Source organism: Lepisma saccharinum, unplaced genomic scaffold (assembly GCF_977018435.1).
Source record: "Lepisma saccharinum unplaced genomic scaffold, izLepSacc3.1 HAP1_SCAFFOLD_443, whole genome shotgun sequence".
NCBI classification, from domain to species: domain Eukaryota; kingdom Metazoa; phylum Arthropoda; class Insecta; order Zygentoma; family Lepismatidae; genus Lepisma; species Lepisma saccharinum.
The window spans coordinates 197,702-219,142 of record NW_028143140.1 but is presented as its reverse complement, the minus strand read 5'-3'; the positions used below and the strand labels follow the sequence as shown (position 1 = coordinate 219,142).

Here is a 21,441-nt window from a genome sequence, read left to right as displayed (position 1 = left end):
CACTAACAGACCTGAATATTGACACTGTGATATTGTGCTGTTTTCTTCAATTTTGGTTCCTAGGGTGTCTTCTTTTCTAAAACTTTGTTAATAACATGAATCTGAGAATAGTTATACATAAGCAGTTCCTTAGCAATTAAACAACATGAATCTAGTTCAATCTCTGTAGAATATTACTTGAGTTTCATATATGACCAGTTTCCAAAGTCTAATGATGTAAGTAAGTAAAATTATAGAAATGTCAAAATATAAAGAGAAGAAACAAGGCAGATGGTATTTTGGTGGGATTGCAGCTAGCCTTGCTGCATGTGTGACTCATCCACTTGATCTGCTGAAGGTAAATAATGTTTTTTCAGAGCTTTGCAACCTAAGTTTGAGGTTTCTACTTCACAATATTGAGTCAAGTTCAAAGATGCATGAATGCATATTGAAACTATACAATATAAAACCTGCCCGACACTGGGGAATCAACCAATAGCCAATTGTGGATGGATTAGCGAGAAAACTGGTTTTAATTGCAGCAAAGCCTTCTTTCTACATTCAAAAGTACTACTACTTTGCTCCATTATAAGTGTACATGCACATATATGAAAACAATATTCAATTAAGTGATGTACCCAGTGTTTTTTTCTGTTGGTACACTGTCAAACACCTGGTAACACTTTACTATACCGGAGACGGATTTCTTCAAATTTACAGGAGAAAGTACTTACGCAAATCATTTTCTGTAGCGTTGTTGATGTTTGGGAATGTAGTTTTGATCCATTTTAATGCGAATGCATGTGGTTTTCTACGAAAATCTCTTTCCGACTCACTATTGCTGCTGCCGCCATTTGCTTTCTGCACAAGAGCACAATATGCACTATTGCTACTGCTACAAGATGACGTGTCGAGGATGTGTCGTGAAGTTGTTGCCGCTGTGGAAGATGCCGTGGAATTTGTAATTCAACACGGAATCTTGAAGAAAAAAGTGGAATGCAGGACGTGGAAGGTTAAAATTAAAATAATTCCATGTATTTTCTTTCATCGAGAAAAACCGATATTGTCCGTATATGCTAAATTGAACAAAAGGAGTGCTAATGGAACCTAACCTAGTAGGCATACCTCGTCCCCGTGATGGTTCGTGGGGCTATCATGAATTTTTGGGCTAACGTCAATGGTTTTTGGAGCTACCGGTGGATGATTTGTGGGAAATAAAGAACAACAGTAAGTACTCGTTAATGTAAGAAATAGACATTATTTTCGTTAGGAATTCATTATTTCACCTAAAGAAATGTTCCGCAATGCAGAATAGTATGTTAGCAATGTAAAAAATTGCGAAATAAATCATTGATAGGTGTCTCCGGTATAGTAAAGTAGTACCAAACACCTTGTTGTAGATGTTCACTTACAAACATATAACATTCTTATAATGAACACAATAACAAACGAATTTCAAGAGTACCAGAAACTTTCTTCCCAGAAAAAAAGCAATGGGTGTACCCATATAGCTGTCATCTTGTACATCATCATTCATTTTTTTAAAAAATCTTGAACTTTTACCTTTTACATAATGTTTTATTTTTCTTGAAGAAGACCTGGATGAAATATGTTCCTTGTGAATATATTATTATTATTATTATTATTATATTATCGATGGTTCAAGCCTAGTTTTTATTTTCTAAATATTATAATGGTATATGGAAAACTTACATTAAGTAATTTTGTAAGCAGTTATTGAATATTATGTTTTACATTGGAAGATACCTTACGTAGAAAAATATACATATTATTCATCAACGTCATTGACGAAAATACCTAAGAAGCCTTCATTTTTCATAACGTTTTTATGATAAAATATGTCCTTTTGCACGAACATATAAAATCAGGTGTAGGTTTGCAATGATAATAATTGCATATTCATTATAGGTCCATCTTCAAACACAAGAAAAAGGTATTTCAATTATTCAGCATACTGTGGATATCATCCGATCTGAAGGCATCCTTTCTTTGTATTCTGGGATATCTGGTTCTATACTTCGCCAACTTACATACTCTACTACAAGGTTTGGGGTCTATGAGGTAAGTGCATGGAGTATCAAATTATCATGAGTAAGTTTAGATTTTTTTTTATATTATCAATATTCTACAGAGATCAATTTTGATATGATGAATTATACAGAGGACTCAAGGAAAATGCCGCTATGCTACATGCATTTTAACCTGATAAAAATCCTCGAGTTCTGAACAAGCCTCAATAACACAAGCAAGTCGATGGTTATACTGTTTCTTCTCTGATTGATTGTAAAAGGGGGAATCATAACTACTTAGGTTCATATAAGCATTCTTGGGTTACTTGCCAGGTTAAATCAACATTAGCATCCAACATTTCAAGCACCCTGAAGATTTGAGCAATGTATGCCCTTGAAATGCTGGGCTCTAATGCTGGCTTAACCTGGCTGGTAACCTGAGAACACTTGTTGCCAGGAAAGCTAAAATTCGGGCAGAGTGGATTGATTTAAAAAATCACCGATTTAAATCACTCTAAATAATAATTTATACAATAACATACATAAGGATTTTGTAGATATCAGAAACACTTTTGGTGAAAGTACATTACTCTTGGTCTCGTAATCATTTAATGGTTATTATTAGGTTCTAAGATAGGAAAATAAAGGAAATAAAATACAGGGTTATTCAAAATGATGGATACACTTTCATTCATGTATATTTTGTTGAATATACATTACATATTAATAATATACATACAAGAGAGAGAGGAAAGTCTAAAGTTTACAATCTTACAATAGAGGTTACAGATGTTCAATATGGCTGCCACCTGCTGCTCGGCAAACATCTAAGCGGTAGCCGAACTCATTCCACACACGAAGAAGCATCTCTTGTGTAACCGAGTTCACTGCAGCTGTGATACGGTTCTGCAGGTTGGCCAGAGTTTGACATACCCCCACAGGAAAAACTCACATAGTGTGACATCAGGAGATCTCGGGGACCACGACAGAAGAGTCAGGTCTTCATTTCCTATGCGACCTATCCATCGGTGAGGAAGGGCTTCATTGAGAAACGGCGTCTCAAAACTCGCCATACAGTTGCTTGAGGTATTCCAAGTTCTCAGCTAGCTGCATTAGTTGACTTTCTAGGACTGTGCACAAAACTGCCTTCAATTCGTCTTACATTATCCTCTGACACACGAGGTCGGCTCGTTCTTTTTCCTTTGCCGAGACATCCAGTTTGATGAAATTGGTTAAACCAACGGTATATGCTCCTCCTAAATAGTGGTTCTATGCCGAATCGAAGACGGAATGCTCGCTGCACTGCTGTTGCCGATTCAGGTTTGCCGACTCAAGCTCGCAGAAAACCTTGTGCTGCATGGTGGCCATCTTACTTGGAACTGAACTGAAGGGTCCTTGGTGGCACGAGCATGCGCACTCGAGTATTAGGTTATGCAACTGCGCTCTAGCGGTAATATTAGAAACTTTAGACCTTCCCCTCTCTCTTGTATGTATATTATTCATATTCAATGTATATTCAAGGAAATATACATGAATGAAAGTGTATCCATCATTTTGAATAACCCGGTATATGTACTGATGGTGCGAAGCTCATACGAAAGGAAATGTAAACACATGATTTCTCTTAACTTAAAATTCAACAATTTTAAGGGCAAAAATAGCAAACATTTTGTGTAGAAAATATACAAAATACTAATCATGTTAAACCATAAATAGTGTCAATATCATTAGACTGTAAATAAACATGGCAGCTGATATTATTCAAACTATCATTAAAAAACAAAATTCAGGTACAAACACTATAAAAATATTTAAGTTAATATTTTAAGGTACAATTATAGAGTACATCCAGAATGTTTTAGTTTCACTGGAAGAAAAGTTACTGAAATTATTATTAGTTTAATTAATAAACTCCATAGTACGTAGTTACAGTATCAGAAACAGAAAAATGTTATGTTTATGTACATTTCTTATTTGCTTTAATCAAACTGTTCAAATACTTTACAGGGCCATTTATTAGAAAAAGCCTTTCCATAAAAAAACATGCCAAAAACCATGCAAGTAATTTTAAGCATGATTTAAAAAAAAAAATCGGATTTAAATTTAAAAATCAACAAAAATGTTTGTTTTTTTAAAATAAAAAATCATGATTTTTATCCACCCTGCTATCGGTCATTGCACATGAAATGTCGGATTTCAAGAAAACATAAGTTGAAGGCGTGCCATGCGATCATATAGATACAATATGGATGTTAGCCAATACGCATACTTCTCTCCTCTCCTCTACATCCACCATACTCACCAGATCTCTCACCAACCGACTGCCACTTTCTTACACATTTGGACCATTATTTGGTGGCGAAAAGGTTCACCAATGAAGCAGCTTTCAAAATCGCCTATGAGGAGTTGCTAGAGTACAGAACGCCAACTTCAACGAAAGAGGCATTAATGCAGTAGTATCTCATTGGGAGAAATGTATAGCATAGAACGGTCTAGCCTAGTTCCTTGCCACTGAGTTACTGTTGTTTGAAGTTTCACTATCAAATCTGAAATTTCATGTGTAACGACCTGATACTTAGATTATTTGCACCATCATGTTCTATGAGGACAAGTTCTTCAACAAAATATAGAATAAATCTTACAAATCAAAGAATGCCTTGGTTAAAAATCATATTTTGGAGAAATTATGACCAAAACTGAAGTCCCCATATCCAAGGTAACAGCAGAGGTGGTATAGGGGCACCAGAATCTCATTAGCCCACAAACAATGTCTTTCACTCATCCCTAAAACTCCTGTTTGCTCTTAATGATGATTCATCTCTTGTTGATGTTAGATGCTGCATATAATTCAATAGTTTAACCTAAATTAAGAAAAACCATGATGAAATAATGACAATGAATAATTTATTCTTTACTTCTAGGCTGGAAAGAAGTCTTTTACAAAGAAAGGAGAAAACCTATCTTTCCCCATAGCAGTGGGTCTGGCTGGTTTTGCTGGTGCTCTTGGAGGTCTTGTTGGAACTCCTGGAGATTTGGTGAACGTTCGCATGCAAAATGACATCAAACTTCCCCTGGAGCAACGAAGACAGTGAGTGAGAATTCTACTTACAGGAAAATATCATTATCCAGTAATCCTACAAGTGTAGTTTTTGAAAAAAATCCTGTAGGGGAAATTCCTAGGGCTCTGCGGAACAGAGACTAACTGACACTGTGAAAATCTCGAATTCTACATGCCATTTTTCCTTTGAGTGATTGCTTCTGCATTTATGAAATAGGAACTAACAATTTCCATGAAGTTTCATGCACTTACAATGCAGAAAACATAGATAATTAACCACTTTTAAAAATGACCATTGGGAATTTCCCGACTGTTTGGGATCCTGAAAAGTCTGGTAATCATTTCCCAAAGTTGGTATCAGGATGGGCAACTTGTTTCTCGTTCCTGGTACCAACTTTTCGAGATCCTGCACACCCCAAGAAATTCCTGCAGCATCTTCATTTGGATATTGTTTGAAATGTAATTCCCGCTGAAACTACCAAACATTAACAGCTAGACTAGGGAGGATGCCCTTCAACTACCACTGCTGCATCCTACTATAACCAGATACAGATGGTAGAAAATGCTTCATCAGGGTGGCTACATGCAGAAATAAAATTCCCTGACTTTTCCAGGTTTTCCAGGACAAAATTTACATTTTTTCCTGACAAATATAAACCAAATCCATGTCCTTGCAAATGGAAATAAGAAAGTCATACAGATCCAGGTATGTATTGTATTAAGTACCCATACTGGCTTCCAAGAAATTTACATTTCCCTATGATTTGTATTCAAACTGAAAATTGAAAATTTGAAAATTATTACAATTCACAAGCTAGGAAGGGATTATGGGATTTTTTGATATGCAGCCAGTTTTCAATAATTTAATTGATTATTTTTAAAATTACGACTAAATGAGATTAGAGTGAAGTGTGATTGATGAAAAAAGAAGTTTTGTAATTTTTCAATATCCTTAGCCTTTCTCGTTATTATATGTTGATATTTCCACTGAGGTTTGGAACCCTCTGCTTGCAAGAACCGTGAGTGCAGACTTATTTTTTGATGCATATACTTACCTACTTCTCTTTATCTATGAAGCAAACAACTTAACTCTTGCACATAAGTGAAACAATTGATTCGTACAAAACAAAGTGTCATATTTCCTTCATTATCAATGGGATGTTTCCTTCAGTACAAACATTCACAGTATATCCACATGAAATACTGTGAAACTGACTACATGCAGTTATACCATTATTGCTGGCAAAAAGGGTATATAGGGATGTATGAAAAAAAAAATTTAATGCAAGCAATTTATAGAAGGAGAATCTACTTCTTTGTACAGGTGCCTGATTTAGATAATCAAATATTAAAACAGGAACATGTTATTGATAACAGCTTCCAAAAGTTTATACACGAGGAGCATCCAGAAAAAGTTCCAATGGCGTCTGTACGCGACGCTAGTGGTTGGAGCATGACACACATATGTAGGCAGAAAAAAGTGGATGCAATCTGGTGGAGTCGCAGCGCAACCATTTTAGGTTACAGATGACAACTCTCATACACTCTCTCCCGTCGACTGCGAGGTACGTGTGGTAATCAGATTGTTGCATGCTCAGAATCCGGCATATAGCCACCAGTAATTGTGTGAGATGTACAGGCCCGACGTCGTGAGCGATAGTATGGTCAGACGATGGTGCAGACAATTCATGGAAGGCCAATCCAGTGCACAACCCCATACAGCTGAGAACATGTGGGCTCTTTTGCATCACATCATGAGAGATCTTGGACCACAGTTCCGGCTTTGCATGTACCGACTTTCATATTTTTGTTCAGCTGAAGAAGTTTCTGGCAGGACAAGGTTTTGACAGTTACACTGTAGTACAAATAGTTCCAGTCTTTGCTGAGAGACACATATGGCATGGCATACAAAATTTAATGCCATGCTACAACAACTGCCAGAACAACGGTAGTGATTCCACCGAAAATTAGGTTAGGAGTCACTCTAACTAATGCAATAAATTACTACTCACATTCTTCTTTATTTATGCCTAACCGGTAGGGACTTTGATTTTTCATTATCTTTGGTGTTATTCTTTTATATTATTTTTAATATTCGATGTTATTTTTCCCAAAATTCACATTTTCATTTAAGCACATTTCGTGGAAAATATACATAAAATTATACCTTCATGGTATTTATAAACTACTGTCTTCAATTGTAGGTCACATGGCCTACTTATGTTCGTGCGAGTTTGATACCTTGGAAGTTATGTTCCATACCCCTTTTTAATACAGGGTGACAATTAATGAACTATAAGAAATAAAACAGTCACAATTTCTGAATGGTTCGCGTGATGATGTCCAAACTGCGTGGCTGGACACAGGGCATGATCAGAATTTGTATGCGTATGCGCACGCAACGTGTTGATGTCGGCCATTTGCAAGTGAAAATGTCACGGTACAGTGTGCAGGATCATATATCACTTGTGAAGGCCTATTATGCTAGCAATAACAGTCCAATTTAGGCGCAAAGGAAGTGTTTGACATCCTGGAGGAGTATTTTGGGGACCGCATTCTGGCTCTGGGTTACGCAGAGGCAACTGGAAGGGGTCTCGCTTGGCTGCCATATTCCCCAGATCTGAACACATGTGACTCATTTTTGTGGGGCTATGTTAAGGACAAGGTGTACAGAAATAACCCCAAAACCATTGCCGAGCTGAAAACTGCCATTCAGGAGGTCATCGACAGCATCGATGTTTCAACACTTCAGCGGGTCATGCAGAATTTTGCTGTTCGTCTGCCCCACATCATCGCCAGAGATGGCAGACATACCGAACATGTCATAACCTAAATCCGAATGTCTGTAGTGCCGTTTACATGTGCAGTACAGTTTGTGTACTGCGTGGTTTGTCACTAATTTCTGTTTTACTTCATATAGTTCATTAATTGTCACCCTGTATAAAGGTAATGGGATTTTTTCCCGTATATACTCAAAGGTGCAAAATGGCGACACACCCAAAAGTTTTAAATCAATTTCACGTAACAGCTACCGATATATTATGGCACCAAAAATTGGCATTATATACAGTGTGGCAATTTGAAATCGAGACTGGTGCTGTAAAAAATAAACTAGTCTTCATAAAAAGTTATTTACCTTGGATCATTCAAAGTAGGACCCTCCTGCATCCACACATCGTAGCGCAATGCCTACCAGTGCATGGAAGGATTGCTGAAATTCGTTTTGTGTAATGCTTTTTAAAATCCATGTAGTAGCCTTCTTGATTGTTGGTACATCATAAAAGTAGGAACCTTTCAGTGCAGATTTTGGTATAGGGAATAAAAAATAATCACACGAAGCCATATCTGGTGAGTAGGCAGAGTGTGACAACACACAGAGTCAATTTAGGGTCAAAAAGTTCTTCGCAATCACAGTCTTGTGACTTGGGGTACTGCCATGGAGCAGACGCCACCTGCCATCATCCCGATACTCGGGCCTCACAGTGTTATTTTTTGCACCAAACGTTTCAGTACCTCAAGATAAAATGCAGCAGTAACAGTCTGTCTGAAATTTCAGTCTTCAGTAATGATTATCCTCACTTTCTCAACCAGTTTGGTGTTCTCACCGTCCCTGCTACACCTGGATGCTTGTCATGTGCAATTGGCTCCCGTCCTTTACTGAAACGCCTGAACCATTCAAATACACGCATACAGGATAAACAATTGTCCCCATAGACTTGATACAACATGTCAAACGTTTCTGCAGCAGTTTTACCCAAGAGCTCCCTTGATGTTTGCTCTTTGTTCCATGTTGAAATCACGACGGATGCACTTTCACGACACATGCCCACATTCAACAATGCCACAAGCAGCAATGTCGCTCAAGGTCAACAAGCTCTGCGTCGATTGTTCGTGAGATACCCGTTACTTGTTCGCACCACAGCAAGCTTGCACCAAATTGCCGCATTGTGTATTTTTCTTTACTTTTTCATTGATAAGTTTCTCAAAATTCACGTTTTTAGTTTAGAACATTTTTTCTGCCAAATATACCAAAACATATACTTTCAGTGTGCTTTTCAAACTATTATTTTAAATTGTAGGTCACATCGTCTACGTATTTTCGTGATAGTTTAATATGTTGGAACCGATTTTTGAGGAATTTATTTTCCATTATTTCTAGCTCAATAAATGCTGATGTTATGACTCCCCTGTGGCGGTAGGTCAGCACTCTATCTCCGCTAAAATTGCACCACTTCTCACTACAAATACTGATGATGCGGCTCAGTGTTACAGTAGATACACACTCAATCTCCTGTCAGAAACCTGCCACTTTGCTCTGTGATGCCAATTGTTCTGATAGAAGTTGAAAAAATCATGGGAAATACGTGATTTAATGTGGCTGTTGGAATTATTTCACATATAACATGCATTTTACTTTTCTCTTGGATAAAATGTTGGAAAACTTAACATGCACAAATATGACATATTTTATTTTTTAAGCCTAAAAAAGACAAGAATGTTGAATATCACTGTATTTTTCGTTGTTAAAGCACATTTTTTTAAAAAATTCGTGAGAAATGCCAACAATTCACATTTATGCCAAATTTGCATTATTTCGCTATTTTGAACGGGTGAAAAATGTGTCCAGAGATCACTGCACATTCATAAACACTACTTCGTAGCAATTAACATTTTTCACTGTTATCGCGTTTGAGAAATATCAAGGTCCCTATTAATTGGAACTTACTTTCTGGATGCCACTCGTATAAATCAGTATATGAAAAGTGAACATTTAGCAGGACTGGCAGAGAAATTATTCAAGTAATTATATTAAAGTAATTATTATTTGTATTTTATTTCATAACATTGGACATTAACTTCACTCAGTGACCGATTAATAACCATCTCTCACTAGTTTAAACAGACAGGACAGAGAGGGTTGTGAATTGCAATGGGAGTGTTGAGGTTGGGTGTATGCACTTGTCAAATTTGTATAACATTTACCAATACAGCTTTCTGTTTCACTTTTTCGTGATATTATTCTTCAACTACTACGTCCCGATTTGCTGGTTTCTTCTTGATATCGAAGTGCAATGTCATTGTAAATGTACGTTAACTTATGCAAAACCAATATTACATCTGGATGATGAAAGAAAACCTTCGTATGCATTGCTACATTAAATAAGGTTAAATGAGCCAGAAGAGTAATAAAATTCTAGCAGCATATTTGCAGTGATGCAACAACAACAGACTAATAAGGAGACTCAGTTTATGCATGCAAATTTTGTTGGATGTTCCATCCGACAAACATCGTAAAAGACAAAAAATGTCACACTGGAACATCCAAGAAACATTTGATTCACAAGAGAGCAATGCATGCCATTTTTGTCGGATGTAGCAGAATGACAAATATCGAACTGTAACGTTTGACAAAAATCGCATGCACAAACAAACCCAAAAAGTTTGTTGAATGAAATGTGGTACAACACCAGAGAAACTTGGATATACAAGGCTCTGTTTATGCATGCGATTTTTTGTCAGATGTTGCACTCTGAAGACATTCAACAAAAATCAATTCCACAAGACTGCCATGCATGCGATTTTTGATGCATGTTGTAGTGAGACATTTTGTCAAAGTTCAACATTAATTCGACTATGATATCCAACAAAAATCATATGCATCAATGGAGCCTACAATGTTCATGCTGTAGCATGATATTCTACAAATTACAGGGTTGCATAGCGGCCTTATTTGTTTCAATGTTCCTTCAGAATGTCCGACAAAATGCCGTAGTACGACAACTATCAGATGGTGCCTCCCCCCCAATCCACTCCATCTGTTGACAGTTCTGTCCCTTTACTACTCCCATGCAGACAAGAACAAATGATAAATCAATGAATTTTCCACGTAATACAGGGTGTTCGGAATGGGACTGACGGTTTTTAAAAGTGTGTGGTTTTAATATGGGCAGAGATAGGGAAGAAAGAAAACATACATTTTGAAAGAAAACTCAAAAAGTTTTGTTCAGCAAATTTTGATAGTTGTATGACTACCGGTGATGGCGCTAGTATCGCTGAAACGAAAAATGGCGGCGCAATGCGTGTGGTGGTTTGCAGAGACAAAAAGTGTTGTTCAAGTGCAACGAAACTTCCGACGTGTTTACCACAAAGATCCTCCATCACGCAACAGTATCCAGGCATGGAAGGAACAATTTTTATTGACAGGGAGTGTAGTGAAACCTCACAGTGGTGGTAAATCACGTGTGTCAGACGAACGGGTGGAGTCAATAAGAGAGTGTTTCACACATAGCCCGAGAAAGTAATTCGTGCAGCGAGCAGGCAGCTGGGAATTCCAAGGTCAACTGTGCACAATGTGGTACATAAACGATTACGTTTGTGTATAAGTTGCAATTGTTGCAAGAAATTAAGCCTAACGACAAGCCAAAAAGATTAGCATTTGCCAATGAAATTCTACACAAGATTGATAATCAGCATAATTTTCTATCGAACATTGTTTCCTCAGATAAAGCAACTTTTCACTTGTTTGGCTGTGTTAACAGACACAATGTTAGGATATGGGGATCAGAATCCACATGCGTATGTGGAACATTCCACAGACGGTCCAAAATTGAATGTTTGGTGCGTTTTAACAGAAAATGTGTTCCTAGACATGCTACAAAACTTTGCAGTTCCCCAATTACAACATTTCCAACCTCAAGTGATTTTCCAATTGGATGGTGCCCTGCCACATTGGAGCCTACAAGTGAGGGAGTATCTTGATACAGAATTTCCGGAAAGTTGGATAGGCAGTGATGGGCCAATTAGGTGGCCACCATGCTCCCCTGATGTAACCCCTCTGGACTTTTTCCTGTGGGGGTATGTGAAAGACATTGTGTATTCCGGTGAAAAGGTTCGTAACCTTGAACTGATAACCCACATTCGGAACATCATTGCTTCTGTCACACCTCAGATGTTACAGAATACGTGGAAAGATATTGAATTCAGGCTGGATATTTTGACTCACAAATGGAGCTCATGTGGAGTTATACTGAGTTACAATGACTTGTAAGTAATACCAATAAAACTTTTTGAGTTTTCCTTCAAAATGCATGTTTTCTTTCTTCCCTATCTCTAACCATATTGAAACCACACACTTTTAAAAGAGAGAGAGAGAGAGAGAGAAAGAGAGGAGAGAGAGGATCTCTCTGTCTCTCTCGCTCTCTCTCTAAAACAGTCAGTCCCATTCCGGACACCCTGTATTTAGAAGCTTATCAATTTTTTCTGCCCCTCTGGAAATTCCCCTCCCTCTGCCATCACTGGTTTCTGGCGCCATGGTTGTGTTCTGCATAAAAGGGGCCTAAAAGTCGAGGGCGAGATATAGCAACAAGATGTCCTGTTTCCATGCAGCACTTCATAACGACATCTTTCAAAGCAAACGCCTGGCACATTCATTCCATCACATAAAAAAAAACTAAAGACAAAATTCCCTGACTTCTTTTGACCTCTCAAATTTCCTGATTTTTCCCGGTTTTCCAGGTCCTTTGCCACTCTGTTCATGTTTTCCTTAATTTCTCTATCTTGAAACTTCAGGTGACTACTGAAGCAGGCAATCAAGATGAAAAAAATAAAATGAAAATGGAGGTCAAGTTTCATGGCTTTATTGAAACCATGAACGTTAAATGTATCACATGGGTAATCCAGTGCTGACCTCCATGGCAGACTGGTTCACACACCATGCTATGATGCCAGGGGTGCCAGGTTTGAATCCCAGATTGGCGATGGGTGTTTTTAGCAAGTGTCCCTTCATTAATTTTATCATATCACTCATCCTCATCTTTGCTATTAGCCAAAATGGCAGAAAAGCAAAGTAAAATAAACCAAATCAATCCAGTTTTCGCTGGAACTTGTTCATCCTTTTGAATTTGGAACAGAAAAAGAAACATAATTTACTATTATTATTGTTTTGTAGTTTTAAAACAAAATAACTTGGATGGACATCACAAAACAAATCACATAAACTCCACCTAAGCTAACCAAAGAATTTTGTTTGCTTATATTTTCAAGGTACAGACACGCCATTCACGGCCTGCAAGTGGTGTACCAAGAAAGTGGTTTTGCTGGATTGTTCTCTGGAGCATCAAGTGCAACTGTACGTGCTGTAGTAATGACAATTGGCCAATTATCCTTTTATGATCTCCTGAAGGCAAATCTTATTCAGATTGTTCACCTCAAAGATAACATTTCTACTCACCTTCTCGCTAGCACCGGAGCAGTGAGTATTCTTCCTTGTTGTACACTTGAAGTTGGTCTTATCTCTTCTTACCTTTCTTGCAAAGTAATGTTGCTAAATACAAGAGTGAAAATTGCCCAATATTATTTTTGTTCACTTTTATGTTGTTTTTTTCCAATCAGAATGAAAGATGAAATGAACGAGATGAAAACTCCTCCTCCAAAGTAGTAGTCGCACTGCTTTTTTTTTTATTTACTATTAACTTACCTTGGATAGTTTTATACTGGTGGCACAGTGGAATGCATAAATATTGCAAATTGCTTCCCACTCTACAAAATGAAGTGAACAAATGTGGTGATGGGTGATGAGTGTAATTGTACAAGTACACGTTCTTACACCGACTGCAAAATTCGTAATAAAGTGTACTGCGTGCATGATTATTCCTTCCAGATTTATTAAATCATCAAAGAATAACAATAGAGTAGAAACAGGGAGTGTGCAATTAATTTTCTTTCTACTCAGTGGAATATGTACTGTATTTAATTCGCAACTACGAAACCTGTAATATTTATTGCTACTTTAATTCTGCTGTGCCTACGGTTATACAGACCTCATAATTTAAGGTTTACACACCCATCCGTATGGTTCAATATGATGAAACAATAAAAAAATTCAAAGATGTAATGAACAAGAGAAAACAAAAATGAAAAGTGGACATGTGGAAAATATGAGCGAAATTATTTTTTGGAGACTTCATTTTTACTTTTATCTTATCCATCAAAAGCTAGGGTTTCAGTTTGTTAATGTATAGATAATTGCAGGAACGTGTAAGCATTTCCTTTCCATTTTTCTCATTAGAACTTACATGTGTATTTTGAAGTACTTTGAAATTTTTATTGTATATTTTTTTTTTGTTGCGAGTAATTTCTTCAGCATATTCTATTTCCAGGGAATTATAGCGACAACCCTCACCCAGCCATTAGATGTGATAAAAACAAGAGCAATGAATGCCAAACCAGGTGAAAATAAGGTATAGTTATGCATTCATTTACTTTGCACAAGAAAATACTAAAGCTAAAATAAAAAAAAAAAAGGTAAAGTGTTCCCCTGTGCATAGCACCATGCCATGAAGGCGTATAGGGGGTGTGGGGGTAACGCTTGATCTGGTCGTGAGTGGGGGTGATGTGATCAGCATCACGCCCCTGACTGCCTTTACCCCCCAGGGTTTCCCCCAGGTACCCATGTTATTCGATGCTGGGTAGGCGCCGGGACCGCTTCCACCGTTAGAAAAGTTCCCGGATTTGAACCGGCCGGGGATCGAACCCGGGACCTTTAGCATGGTAGTCAGACGCGTTACCGACTGAGCCACCGCGATAAAATCTTAAACATAAAACTTGAAGTGTGTGGTGAAAATGATTTTTTCCTCCTCTTAATGTAACACGTGACCCTAAAATACATCAAATTTCTTGCAACTTTACATAGAAATTCAGAAAGAAAAAGGTTTCAGTACTTTATTTGCCAAAACCAGGATGAAACTTACATGCTTGGAAAGCATTTACTTGCGAAGATTTTCAGAAGTTAGCAGCATAAACAATTCTTTTCTGTTCCCGAGTAACAAAGCATCTTATGAGTTTCCTTCAAGTCTACTTAATGCACAGATAGGCTAATTGGTACTGGACTTAGTAGGATCCAATTTTGCCATCAAAGTACTTGGGTTCAAATCCCAGCTTTGATATGAGCATTCTTTGCAAGTGTCACTTCATCATCCTCATTGTTGCAATCAGCCAAAGTGGCAGAAAATCAACTCAAGTTACAAAACTGCAAATGATGATCCACTATATGCCTCCACCAAGTATCAACTGGAGACCTCTTGATTACAAGCTTCACGATGATACCACTATCATTGAGGAAGTGAAAGTAACAAAAGGATTGAACTTCAATCCTTGAATAAGACCTTTACAGTGTTTCACCTAAAGTCAGAGGCGTGGTGTGGATGTATCTGGTGTTACCGCAGGTAACAGAAAAATGTAAAGAAATCAAAGTTTTTTTCAATAAAATAACAACATTGTTAAATACGTTAACCGACAGCGTTGCAGTCGAGTGTATATTGCAGACGACATTTTTTTCTGCAGCCGACAAAAGCGAAGAGGCAGGCCATTCTGCTACCCTCAAGAGGTAACAAGAGGAAAGGGTGCCAATGCAAGGGAAGAGCGGGGAAATATTTGTAGAGGCAAGTGTGCTAGGGGATTATTCATATGCCTGTTTAGGGGCCCAGTTGCCACTCCAGCCTATCAGATCAGCAAGTGTTGTCACATTGGATTTCCAGATAAGAGCTAAATCCTGCCTAAAACCGGGATACTATTTCTCTGAAGCAACTAGAGCTAGACTGCAAAGTCAAAGCTGGATTTAACTACAACCGAGACGGTTTACGTAATAGACGAAAATATAAGTACTTGATGTGATTCGTGATTTGGACAAACCTTGCTCCAAAAACTAAGTTGGCAACAGTAGTACGTACATCTGGACTTCCCTTCCACCACTGGAGGAGGGGAATTCTGTCGTCTGTCGTCTGTTGCACAAACGTCCAACTGACTCGAGAAATGTGTGGCTCTTCTTCCCCTTTCCACATCTTTGCAAAGAAACAGAGATGGTTGACAAGCCTCGACTACTATTCACTGGATTTTCACGGTAACTCTCTCATAAGTGGTAGTTCTTTCTAGGAGTGATTGTGGCTAAATCATTGAGCGGATTGCAAAAACAAAAAGAACAAAATGAATAAAAATCTAGATCAAAGGCATGTTGTTCTTTTGTGTGTGTGTGTGGGGGGGGGGGGGGTAATGTGGAGATGATAACGTCTGATGGCCGGTAATACTTTTCAAAAAGTCACGCCAAGCCACTGCCTAAAATAGTTTCTCATCGAAATCAGACTCCTATTCCCCAAGAAGACTATAGTCTTCATAAAACAATTTATCTACTTATGAGTCATAGCAGCTGATCATTGGCATTTGCTGATTGTAATACAAATTTTATATAATACAAGACACATTTTGGCAATGCATTTAACATTCATCCAGCACCTTTTCCATGAAGAGTTGGCAACACTGAATCATTGTTCCACAATGCATTTGAATTGCCTTGGCCAGTTCAACAAAGAAGGGTACCACACAAGGTCCACAACTTACAAGGCTACTTTGATTTTGGATTTGAAAGTAACAGGAATAGGTGTGTGTTTATTGCACATTTATGGTAATCTATAACTGCAAAAAAGAAGGTAGATCTCATATACTTGTACTGAATATAGCTGCAAAAAAAAAGAAGGTAGTTCTAATATACTTGTACTGAAAAGGGAACGCAATTTTTTTTACATTAGGTTATTTGAAAGGTGAAAATGAAAAACTTATAATAGTCTACCTCGTTGTCCACCCAGTTCTCAGGACTTTGCTGCCTGCCATCTAACATGACTGGAGAAATAATTCACGATTGAGAACAAATAATTGGTTCCCACTACTGTTAGATGTCATTAGTGTCACTAACCAAATGAAGGAGAGAGAGAATATAACAGAGAAACGAATCTGGTTTGATGGTTTATCAATGACTAAAACATGGCAATGTTACATTACGCACCAAATTTGAGCCTTATTTGTAACTAGTTTGTCCACAAAAATGTACAGCTATATTATTAAGTACTATTTTTTTTCCTTCCATTGCAGAACATTGTTGGCCTGACTATCCAGATCGCTAAGTTGGGACCATTAGCATTCTACAAGGTTAGTAAAAAAAAAAACAGCTTATTTTTTTGCAATAATGAAATCGACAAGTTTTTATTTATCATGATTTTTTTTTCATTTTTGGTAAATTCATTTTTTACATTAAAAACAATTACAATTATGCAAGTGCTTGAAAAGTTCCCATCCGGGGAATGTTTCCAAGCAGGAGGCGCTCCCATATGCTAACAGTTAAAAAGTGTCAAATTGTTGAGACCAGTGTGTATATGTGGAAGGGTGCTACTTCGATGGTGATGGTAGCCAATAGTAACAGGTTGTAGCACTAGCTCTGAAAATTTTGGATACTACCTCATGTGTGCATGTCGTTCTCTCGCAGCAAACCTCTAATATAGAGTTTTCCAATAAGAACAATATGATTTTACAATGAAATAAAATAAAAACTATTTCAGATACAACCGAACTTTTTATATTATTTTGAAGCATAGTTTATTACATTATATTTTGAATAACACATCATTTAAGTGTCCACCTCAACTTCGTGCACACGAGTGAATTCGATGAACCCAATTTTCGATGACTTTGTGCAATAACTCGGGCCTAATGTCACAAATGCAGCATTCGATGTTCAATCTTAATGCATCAAGGGTCCATGGTCTGTTTGCATAGACTATAGATTTCAAATAACCCCACAAAAAGCAATCTAAAGGAGTTAAATCACAACAGTTGCATTTCTTGAAATTAGCCTTTCACCAAACTGTTCTTGCAATACGTCGATAGTGGCATTAGCAGTGCGACATGTGGCACCATCTTGTTGGAACCACATGTCCTCCAAATGAATTTCATCTAAATTTGGCCACAAAAAAAATCTGTTAACATCAATCGGTACAAGTCACTGTAAATGCATCTCCTACCTAGTTTTGGAAACAAAATGGTCCGATGATGCTACCATGCCATAAACCACACCATACAGTGACCTTTTACGGATGCAAAGGCTTCTCGTGAATCTCTTGTGGATTGTTTTCACACCAAAAATGACAATTTTGTTTGTTAACATATCCACTTAACCAGAAATGAGCTTCATCTGAGAAGATAATTTTTTGCCCAAAATTATTCACAAAAGAACGTTTATTTCCATAAATTTTTTGGATAATAACCAAACGTTCTCGAGGCGGGAATTTAGCCATGATGAATTGTCACAGTATACTAAACACAAATGACAACTATAGATCGACCACAAGGAAAAAAACTTTGGGACGAAAAGCCCGCGCAGCTTTCCCTTCAGCTCGGGCCATAAGGAAGCATGACCCACTACACTCTCTCCCTCCCCTACTCGCAGGGGTACGGTGCACAGGAGCTGCGGGTCTGCACAGGTTGTTTTGCTCGTGGTTCCACTATAGTGAAACATTTGAAGCATAGTTGCCAGTTAATTTCAAAATCATATCATTCTTATTGGAAAACCCTTTATTTCTAAATGCTGCATTATATCCTTTACTACATCATTGAGAGCAAACGTCTACCAATTGTTAAACCAGTCTCACACGGTGGTTAAGTAGGTCCTCACTTCCCGACCATAAACTACCATAAGATTTTTTCCTTCTTTAGTTCGCGAAGGCAGCAAAAGGGATCTCGCACAATCCTTAAAATCGCATCTTTCAAAATGGTGACTACACAAACACTGTATACCACTTCATACCACTTCACAAGTTTAGATGCTAATAACTGAAGATGTGGTAAAATAATGTTTTCTATTAAAATAATAAGGGAATAACATTGACACTGTTGAAAAATGAAGCACATGTAAACCGTGGCAGTGAATGTGAGTATATAACGTATGTTATTTCAAGTTGATATACCACTTTACGGACATATTATCATAAAGTTGCATTACCTGTATATTACGATAGAAGTTGCATTTTGTAATGAAACTCTTCTCGTACGGTTTTGAAATATATTCTCCAATATGAACTGGTCAAATGAAGTACATAAACTTCACAACATTCAAAGTGTGAAAATTGTGGTGCTTATAATAAGTATATTTAATTATATATTTAATTGACACTTCTTTGCTCCTAGAACACTTATTGTGAAAATTTACTTTGAAGTCCATGAAGAACTAATTACAATACACAATTCAACAGAGCCAGAAATGAACCAAGAATAAAGATGGACGCGGAAGAGTTGAGGGTAGTGGAGAGCTTCAAATATCTAGGAAGCATAATTGAGAGAAGTGGAAGAATAGATGAGGAAGTAAACAGAAGAGGACAAATGGATGGTGGACTATATATCAAAGCATTGTATCTAAAGACATCATTTTTAAGGAAGACTAGAAGGGATAGAATAAGGAATGAGGAGATCCGACAGACAGTGGGTGTCATGAAGCTTGAGGACAGGATAGATCAGGCACAGATGAGATGGTTCGGACACATGAAGAGGATGATGCAGAAAGACTACCAGTTAGAGCTTACCATGCACAAGGAGTGGGAATAAGGCCAAGGGGGGACCAATATGTTGGTGGAAAGAGCAGATAGCGGAGTGTGTTAGGAGAAGAGGACGAGATTGGAACACCGTGGAAAGTGAGGAGTGGTGGAAGACCAGGAAAAAATGGAGAGGCTTGACTTCTATGCTGACCCAGCCAGAGGCAGGAAACTACAAAGGAGGAGGATGATGAATTTATATATCATTACAACACTAGCATATATTTACTGCGGTGCTACACACAGCACAGTCTATTTGTTACAGCCAACATACCAGAGAGTAGAAGTACATCTGTATACATATGTGGCAGTTCAGTGTTTACTTCAAAATAGTATTCGCGTTGGTTGTGGAAGTAAAATAACAGTATAACAGTAGGAAATTTAGACATATGAAGTATTTATTTAAAACAATAATAATTAGTAGACCCTTCACTCAACAAATAAAATGTTCCCCTCAATCATTTACATAGCTGTATTAGTCGAATGTTTTTATTCGCCTTTAATAAACAGTCAAACATCTATTACCTTTCTTCTATTTCCTACTTCATCTGGCCAGTGTGCAATTCTGATTGGTAGTTCTATGGTATTAACGATGGATTTAAAGACCGTTTCTAATTCTGTCGAGAACTGAATAAAAGGAAGCTCTCACACGATCGTTAAGTAAGGAAGCTAGAAGCCGATCGAGAAGTGAGACTGGCTTTACTAAAATGACTGGTTTCTAACATTCTCTTTCTAGGGCTATATTCCTGCACTGCTTCGTCTGTGTCCTCATACAATCCTGACCTTCGTATTTTTTGAGCAATTACGGGAACATTTTGGATATGTGGATAAAAAATTAAGATTTGTAAACTAATGAATAAGTAAAAGTGTCGTGTATTTTATTTCTGTACTATAAAAAATATAAAATCTATGGGTGGAAGAGTTTTAGATACTTCTTATTCAAGAAATGGTTTATAAAGTTACTTTTGTCTCTTCTCTTGCACCTTTCAATACTTTAACCAATACAACTACAAAAATTAAGAGAAAATATTCATAGAAAAGTGTCAAAATTACAAACATTAGAAACGTTCAATGTGTAAGGCATGCATTATAATAGGAATCAAATACTTTCCAAACCCTTTCGTAGTCTTTCTTTTTCGTCAGCTTTTAATGGTTTGGCAGAAATTTGAATTTAAAAAAATTGAATCCTGGACAATCTTCTTGACTTACAATGTTACAGGAGTAGCTGATGTCTACCTTTAAAAGTAGAGTATTAAATGTCAATGAACATTCTGCAATCATTGACATGAAATGCCAGCAATAGACCAGAAAGACAAAAGCATATAAAAACAAGAAACCTTTGTTAGTATTTGAGCTTGCAGAGGATGGAGATACGAACTAAAAATAAATGTGTAATAAAATATGTAAAATCTGGATTGATACTCAACTGACGATTGATACTCTATGTGAGCCATATACACTACAATAAAACAATGATAGTCTGGAGGCTAAGTTGCAATTTTAAACATGGGCATTGGCGGAATGCACCCTGAGCTGCCATATTAGAAAAATGGAAATCGAATCATCCATTTAAAAGTTACATGCTCTTTAGAGTCATTTTCCAATATGACGACTCAAAATGCAGTATACTGATGCCTACAATGCTAAAAATTACTATTTAGCTACAAATAATTAACTTGCCAAGTTTCATGCTTTTACATATAAAACGCACAATTTTGACTAACCTCTAATTATTAGAAATCATGCTTGCACAAGGCCCGAGTCATACTTTAATAATTGCTGCTTTGGCCAATGTGGTATCATTAGGTTTCATTCTTTAAAAAACTTAAAAAAGTTTGTTGTAAGCCAACTTTTTTGGCTACTCTGACTGGATCTAGAAGAAACTCGGAAAGCATGGTGGTATCACCTCATATAAAGATTTTCTTATGTGCATAGGGAAGCAAATGAATAGGTTGTAAGGATAAGT

The 21,441-nt window shown here is 37.2% G+C and overlaps 1 protein-coding gene across 1 annotated transcript; it reads left to right on the top strand.

The window, feature by feature from the left end:
* Nucleotides 1-238: 238 nt before the first annotated feature.
* On the top strand, nucleotides 239-20,328 carry LOC145982830 (mitochondrial dicarboxylate carrier-like). The gene is made up of 7 exons (XM_083116190.1): nucleotides 239-337; nucleotides 1,909-2,061; nucleotides 4,931-5,097; nucleotides 13,111-13,318; nucleotides 14,226-14,306; nucleotides 16,987-17,043; nucleotides 20,212-20,328. Exons 1-7 carry the CDS (start codon nucleotides 239-241, stop codon nucleotides 20,326-20,328), a joined length of 882 nt encoding a protein of 293 aa, XP_082972316.1.
* Nucleotides 20,329-21,441: the final 1,113 nt, after the last annotated feature.

Excerpts from the sequence above, each read along its gene's own strand:
- LOC145982830 (XM_083116190.1), top strand. The coding sequence starts at position 239 with ATGTCAAAATATAAAGAGAAGAAACAAGGCAGATGGTATTTTGGTGGG. Across the intron at positions 5,098-13,110 it reads CCCCTGGAGCAACGAAGACA|GTACAGACACGCCATTCACG; the intron begins GTGAGTGAGAAT and ends TATATTTTCAAG. Across the intron at positions 17,044-20,211 it reads GACCATTAGCATTCTACAAG|GGCTATATTCCTGCACTGCT; the intron begins GTTAGTAAAAAA and ends TTCTCTTTCTAG.